This window comes from Boleophthalmus pectinirostris, unplaced genomic scaffold (genome assembly GCF_026225935.1).
Source record: "Boleophthalmus pectinirostris isolate CB_2022bp ecotype Guang Dong unplaced genomic scaffold, ASM2622593v1 HiC_scaffold_6, whole genome shotgun sequence".
Classification (NCBI taxonomy): Eukaryota; Metazoa; Chordata; class Actinopteri; order Gobiiformes; family Gobiidae; genus Boleophthalmus; species Boleophthalmus pectinirostris.
The window spans coordinates 36,332,025-36,339,524 of NW_026571447.1; the positions used below are offsets into that span (position 1 = coordinate 36,332,025).

General features: G+C 44.2%; 1 protein-coding gene across 1 annotated transcript in view; it reads left to right on the forward strand.

The window, feature by feature from the left end:
• The window catches only part of grik2 (glutamate receptor, ionotropic, kainate 2), a 537,576-nt gene that overhangs the window by 323,077 nt on the left and 206,999 nt on the right, over positions 1-7,500 (forward strand). Inside the window, exon 10 of the mRNA XM_055163917.1 lies at positions 4,633-4,839. Coding sequence (XP_055019892.1) covers positions 4,633-4,839 — 207 coding nt within the window. The remainder of the gene's footprint in view (positions 1-4,632; positions 4,840-7,500) is intronic.

Consider the following 7,500-nt stretch of genomic DNA (forward strand, 5'->3'; position numbering starts at 1 on the left):
ACTGTACCACAACTAAGGCCGTGGCTCTTAAATTTTGTAATTTTCTTGTGACTGAAATGAGGAGCTTTTTACCTTTTTCATTTTGTAAAAGGAGCTCACCGGAGGAAAAAGGTTTGGGCCCCCCGGTGTATCGAGTTTAAAAACACGGTGGAGTTTCAAAACACAACTCCAGGTCTGATTGTGATGAGGAAACATTATAACACAGATCAGAAAAGAGCATAATACAGGCTTTTTAATCATAGTATGTTCTTCTCTATCCCCATGTGTCTTATATCTGTGTAATCCCGCAGTGGTGCATGGGTTTATATTAGTCTATTTGTTCTTATACTTGTTCTGATACAGCTCAAGATCTTTCTAAATCTTCAGAAAAGCTTCATTTCCGTCCTGTGAATGTGACTTTTTCAGTATCGATTCCTGCTCAAATAAAAATCTAGTTTCTGTTCTAGATTTAGTGTTAATTAGTATCTGATTTTACAATTTAAACAATCTAAACCAGGTCTAAACGAGGTTTCAATCCAACCTAAATTAGGTCTAAATTTGGTCTAAACCAGGTCTAAATCAAGCCAGATTCACAGCATATTTAAAGCAAGAATAAACCAGGTCTAAACCAGATCTAATATAGGTTTAAACGAGGTCTAAATCAGGTCTAGATCATGTCTAAACCAAACCAGATTGACAGCATTTCTAAAGCAAGAGTAAACTGGGTCTAAATGAGATCTAAACCAGGTTTAAACCAGGTAAGAACCAGATCTAATCTAGATTTAAACCAGGTATAACTCAGGTCTAAATCAACCCAGATTCACAGCATCTTTATAGCAGGAGTAAACTGGGTCTAAATGAGATCTAAACCAGGTCTAAACCAGATCTAAATCAAACCAGATTGACCAGAAAAGCTTCATTTCCGTCCTGTGAATGTGACTTTTTCAGTATCGATTCTTGCTCAAATAAAAATCTAGTTTCTATTCTCGATTTAGTGTTAATTAGTGTCTGATTTTTGACAACCCCAGACACCAGTGGTCTTTTAAAATTTAATTCAGTACGATTGTAAATTGCCGGTCTCATCTCAATATTGTTTTGTTTGTAGTTAAGATCTTTTCATCTCTTTATCTCCCTCTATCTACGGCAGGGGTCGGCAACCCGCGGCTCCGGAGCCGCATGCGGCTCTTTAGCATCCCCTTTAGTGGCTCCCTGGAGCTTTTTCAAAAATGAGTGAAAATGGAAAAGGAATGATTTTTTTGGTTGTTGTTTTAATCTGGTTTGTTTCAGGGGTAAAACCCTCGTTCATCTCTGGTCATGGATTGATCCATCAGCTGTGTGCAAATGCAAAGACATTAAAAGTGTTTGAGCAGAACAGGTGAAGCGGGGGGCGGTGTCCACCTCCACCTCAGAAGCTCTTTCCCCGAAAAAACAAACAAACAAAAAACAAAAAAAAAGAACAACATATAACGAACCAAACGGGATTCACGCTTCTGTTCGGATGCTGCACCACCTCGGAACCAGCCGCGGTCGAGCGCGGAGGACCGGAGCAGCCCGGACCTGTAGTCCACAGCGCATTCTCGCTTTTCCCGCACAGAGGATGACACGGAACCGTTCGAACCCAGTTCTTTGCGCGCTGGTCTTGCTCGCCCCCGTCTGGAACCAGGACACGGAGGACGAAGCCTCAGGACAATCTGACCAACACTGGACCCACAGCCTCGTCTTGAGGAGCTGCGCTGACTGCTCCTGTGTGTTTGGTGCTCCTGCCTGAGCTCAGAGCTTCTGCTCCGGGCTGATGTTTCGGACAAAGTTCTACATGCTGCTGTGTTTATGAGTGCTCCTGTGCACGATCAGAAGAAATGCGACTGCTGCTCTGAATACTTCCATCATCGTCGTCATAGTAACAGGTAAACGTCGGTCGCATTTCAGCGCGTCAGCTCCTAAAACTCCGTTTATCTCAGTTTACACCCAAACGTGAAACCGGAGTTTTTAGAAAGATTCATTTTCAGAGGTGAATTCCCCGTTTGCGAGTGAACGATGTGAACAAATGAAGGGAAATGTCTCCGTTTTTAAAAATACTCCGTGTACGTGTAAACGGGGCCTAAATGACAAAGGAATAAACACTAACCACCTGATTTCAGTGGCTACAGACCGAGTCTGAGAGGGTCACAGAGGGTTTGTGTATCATGATGCTCATTTTGTATTTGTAGCCGACTTAGTCATTTTAATAGTCGGTTTGTACAGCTCATACACTGACAGCCTTTGTTGCCTTCATATTAGGCTTATATAAGACTTTAAATTTTTTGCGGCTCCAGGCAGGTCTGGTTTTTGTTTTTTTGGGCCAATATGGCTCTTTGAACATTTTGGGTTGCCGACCCCTGATCTACGGGATTATGCAGTATTATGGTCATGCTACACTTCACTCACTTTTTTTTTATTTTTTTTTGGTGTCTCAATATTCTTTTACAGTTTTTGTTTTTGCCTTTCATCTCTTGTGTCTCTTGTCTCTATATCTTTAGAAACCACGACGGTCACTTTTCCTCTCAGGACATCAGGACATTTGTACCTTTTGTGCTTTTTGTTTTTGTCCAATACCAGAACTGCAGCTGATTACTGATTCCAGATACACTATTGCGGTTTATAAAAATGCATTTCTTTGACTTTTTTTGCCTTTTATCTCGAAGTTCATCTTTTATTCTCCCTATAAAGCTTGAAAGTATTTCCTCAACCGCAGGCACTGGAGATAAAATCCTCTGGCTGAGGTAGACGAAAACCAAGACTCGAGATCAGAAGATGGGTCCCGCTGATCCTCACAGGTTTACCCAGTGACACTGAAGGACGGGTCAAATGCACAAGACCCAATGTCCTACAGGGACAATAAAGTGTGTTTTACCTTACTGATAAACTGAAGCAAAACCAAACCAGATTCACAGCATCTTTAAAGCAGGAGTAAACTGGGTCTAAATAAGATCTAAACCAGGTCTAAACCAGGTCTAAACCAGGTCTAAACCAAACCAGATTCACAGTATCTTTAAAGCAGGAGTAAACTGTCTAAATGAGACCTAAATCAAGTCTAAACCAGGCCTCAATCCATCTTAAACTAGGTCTAAACCAGGTCTAAACCAGGTCTAAATCAAAACAGATTCACAGTGTTTTTAAAGCAGGAGTAAACTGGGTCTAAATGAGATCTAAACCAGGTCTAAAGCAGGTCTCAATCCAGCCTAAATTAAAACCAGGTTTAAACCAGGTCTATATCAAGCCAGATTCACAGCATCTTTAAAGCAAGAGAAAAGTGGGTCTAAACCAGGTCTAAACCAGGTCTAAATCCAGGTCTAAACCAGGTCTAAACCAAATCAGATTCACAGCATTTCTAAAGCAAGAGTAGCCTGGATCTAAATGAGATCTAAATCAGGTCTAAACCAGATCTAATCTAGGTCTAAACCAGGTCTAAACAGGTCTAAATCAGGTCTAAATCAGGTCTAAACCAAAACAGATTCACAGCATCTTTAAAGCAGGAGTTAACTGGGTCTAAATGAGGTCTAAACCAGGTCTAAACCAGGTCTAAATCAGGTCTAAACAAAACAGATTCACAGCATCTTTAAAGCAGGAGTAAACTGGGTCTAAATGAGGTCTAAACCAGGTCTAAATCAGGTTTAAATCAAAACAGATTCACAGCATCTTTAAAAGAGGGGTCTAAATGACTTCTAAACCAGATCTAAACCACGTCTCAATCCAGCCTCAATTAGGTCTAAATCAGGTCTAAACCAGGTCTAAACTAAACTAGAGTTACAGCATCTTTAAAGCAAGAGTAACCTGGGTCTAAATGAGGTCTCAACCAGGACTAAACCAGATCTAAATCGAGATGTATTGTGGGGCCAGTCCATTCAAAGCTTTAAAAACAAACTGTAAAATCTTAAAATCAATTCAAAATGTTTTAAATGAACAGGAAGACAGTGCAAAGACACAAGAATTGGGGTTATGTTCTCTCTTCTTTTGGTCCCTGGTAAAAGTCGAGCTGCAGAGTTTTCGGACTCACTGTAGTCGGTAAAGTGCGTTTTGTACTTTACGTTCGTCCAGGCGCGATGAAATAAAAGTGTGCACGACTTGTTCAGAAACTTTAAAAGATAAACAAGGTAGATAAACTAGACAGATTTAGATAAAAGCCGCAAATGATAAAAACTCGATTTTAAAACGCCACTGATCTGTTTGTCAAATTTAAAATCAATGTCTAAGGTTGGTAACTGTGGGACGAACATCATTTTTGAGGAGTCCCACATCTTCCCTTCATTTAGTTTTATAAAAGTTTTTGGGGCATCTGCATCAAAATGGTAAGAGAGGCCATGTCTTTTAAAAAATTCTAAATGTAAAAGAGAAGAGAAATAGAAATAGGAAGAGAAAAAAATACAGCAAATCATAATCTGATTCAGTAATTACATTTGGCGCGGGAAAACATTGCTCCTTTGAACATGCCCATTACTAAAACAAGCACATTTTAAGACAAAAATGTGTATTGATGGTAAATTTGAGTTTGTTTGTTTTTTTTTTTATCTAGTTTTGACATAAAAAAGTTCTGTTTTTATTCTTTAAAGTTCCTGTTTTGTCTTGTAGTTCGATCCCTCACGTTGACTCTGTGCTGTGCCTGTGTGTGTCCACCAGGAGGAGCCGTACGTGATGTTTAAGAAGTCGGATAAGCCTCTGTACGGGAACGATCGCTTTGAGGGATACTGCATCGACTTGCTCCGGGAGCTGGCGGCCATCTTGGGCTTCAGCTACGAGATCCGCCTGGTGGAGGACGGAAAGTACGGAGCCCCGGACGACAACACGGGACAGTGGAACGGAATGGTCAAGGAGCTCATGGACCACGTGAGTACTGGGTTTACCCGTTTCCATGGAGATGTTATTGCTTTGTCAAGAATGTTCCACAGTGTTGCAAATACAGCAGAGACGGATGTAGATTTGACAAGATATAACTGCATATTTGTAACATATGTAAAATTCAAGTTAATTAATTTATCACTGGTTTTATATAATGACACCCAAAGGTCTTTACACAGAATTATTCATTCAATACACTGGTGGTGGGAAGATACTAATGTAGTCACAGCTGCCCTGGGGCAAACCAGGCAAGCAAGGCTGCCAGTGGCCCCCAACCAAAACAAAAACTCAACTATAATGTGTAAACATAGTAAATAAAATGCAGAATCAGTATCAAATTGTCAGCTTCTAATAAGTAATAAGTATAATAAGTAATCCATCCATTTTCGTCCGCTTATCCGGGGCCGGGTCGCGGGGGCAGCAGCCTAAGCAGGGACTCCCAGACTTCCTTCACCCCAGACACGTCCTCCAGCTCCTCCGGGGGGACCCCGAGGTGTTCCCAGGCCAGCCAGAGAGACATAGTCCTCCAGCGTGTCCTGGGTCTTCCCCGGGGCCTCCTCCGGTGGGACATGCCCGGAACACCTCCCGAGGGAGGCGCCCAGGAGGCATCCGGAACAGATGCCCGAGCCACCTCAACTGGCTCCTCTCGACGTGGAGGAGCAGCGGCTCTACTCCGAGCTCCTCCCGTGTGACTGAGCTCCTCACCCTGTCTCTAAGGGAGCGTCCAGCCACCCTGCGGAGGAAACTCATTTCGAGCGCTTGTATCCGCGATCTCGTCCTTTCGGTCACTACCCAGAGCTCATGACCATAGTAATATGTCAATATACAAAATAATAAGTAATGTAATAATAAGAAATGTAGGTCTAAACCAGGACTAAACTAGATCTAAATTAGGTCACAGCCATGTGTCAAGTAGGTCTAAATTAGGTCTAAACCATGTCTAAACCAGATCTAAACCAGTTCAAATCAGTCCAGATTCACACTATTTTGAAGCAAGAGTGAACTGGGTCTACATGAGATCTAAACCAGGTCTAAACCAGATCTAATCTGGGTCTAAACCAGGTCTAAATCAGGTCTAAAGCATATCAGATTCACAGCATTTCTAAAGCAAGAGTAAACTGGATCTAAATTAGATCTAAACCAGGTCTAAACCAGATCTCAGTCCATCATAAAGTAGGTCTAAATTAGGTCTAAACCAGGTATAAGTCACTCTAGATTCACAGCTACTTTAAAACAGGGGTAAACTGGGTCTACATAAGATCTAAACCAGGTCTAAACCAGGTCTAAACCAAGCCACATTCAGAGAATTTCTAATGAAGGAGTAAACTGGGTCTAAATGACATCTAAACTAGGTCTCAATGCATCCTAAAGTAGGTCTAAATTAGGTCTAAACCAGATCTAATCTAGGTCTAAGGCAGGTCTGAATCAGTTCTAAACAAAACCAGATTCACAGCAAGATTAAACTGGGTGTAAACCAGGTCTAACTGAAGTCTAAACTAAACCAGACTAACAACCTCTCTAAAGAAGGAGTATAGAAGGTCTAAACCAGGTCTAAACCAGGTCTAAACCAGATGTAACTGTGTCTAAACTAACCAAGACTAATCCAGCCTTGCACATTTTCCAAATTCGGTTACCATCCCATGCCAATCTCTCTCATTTTATTTTTAATTCTTTTAATGAACACATCGATGTTTTTCCACTATAATCTGAACCTCCTGGAGTCTGAGCGACGGCGGCCGACCAGAGGAGCCGTGTGGCGTTCTTCAGACAGATTCAGAGCATCTCAAACGGAGGAAGTGCTGAATTGAGGCGAGCATGTGGAGATGTGCTGTCAGGAGGAGTTAGTGGAGCTATCTGCAGCCTGTCCAGAGCTACGAGAGGAGGAGGAGGAGGAGGAGGAGGAGGGAGGAGGAGGAGAGGAGGAGGAGGAGGAGGAGGAGGAGGAGGAGGAGGAGGACGAGGAGAGAGGAGAGGAGGAGGAGAGGAGGAGGAGGAGGAGAGGAGGAGGAGGAGGCGAGGAGGAGGAGGAGGAGAGGAGGAGAGGAGGACGAGGAGGAGAGGAGGAGGAGGAGGAGGAGGAGGAGGAGGAGGAGGATGAGGAGGAGAGAGGAGGAGGAGGAGGAGGAGGAGGACGAGGAGGAGGAGGAGGAGAGGGAGGAGGAGGGAGAGGAGAGAGGAGGAGGAGGAGGAGGAGGAGAGGAGGAGGAGGAGGAGGAGAGGAGGACGAGGAGGACGAGGAGGAGGAGGAGGAGGAGAGGAGGAGGAGGAGGAGGAGGAGGAGGAGGAGGAGGAGGAGGAGGGAGGAGGAGGAGGAGAGGAGGAGGACGAGGAGGAGGAGGAGGAGGAGGAGGAGGAGGATGAGGAGGATGAGGAGGAGGAGGAGGAAGGAGGAGGAGAGGGGAGGAGGAGGAGGAGGAGGAGGAGGACGAGGAGGAGGAGGAGGAGGAGGAGAGGAGGAGGAGGAGGAGGAGGAGGAGGAGGAGGAGGAGAGGAGGAGGAGGAGGAGGAGGAGGAGGAGGAGGAGGAGGGAGGAGGAGGAGGAGGAGGAGGTGAGGAGGAGGAGGAGGAGGAGGAGGAGGACGAGGAGAGGAGGAGGAGGAGGGAGGAGGAGGAGGAGAGGAGGAGGAGGAGGAGGAGGAGGAGGAGGAG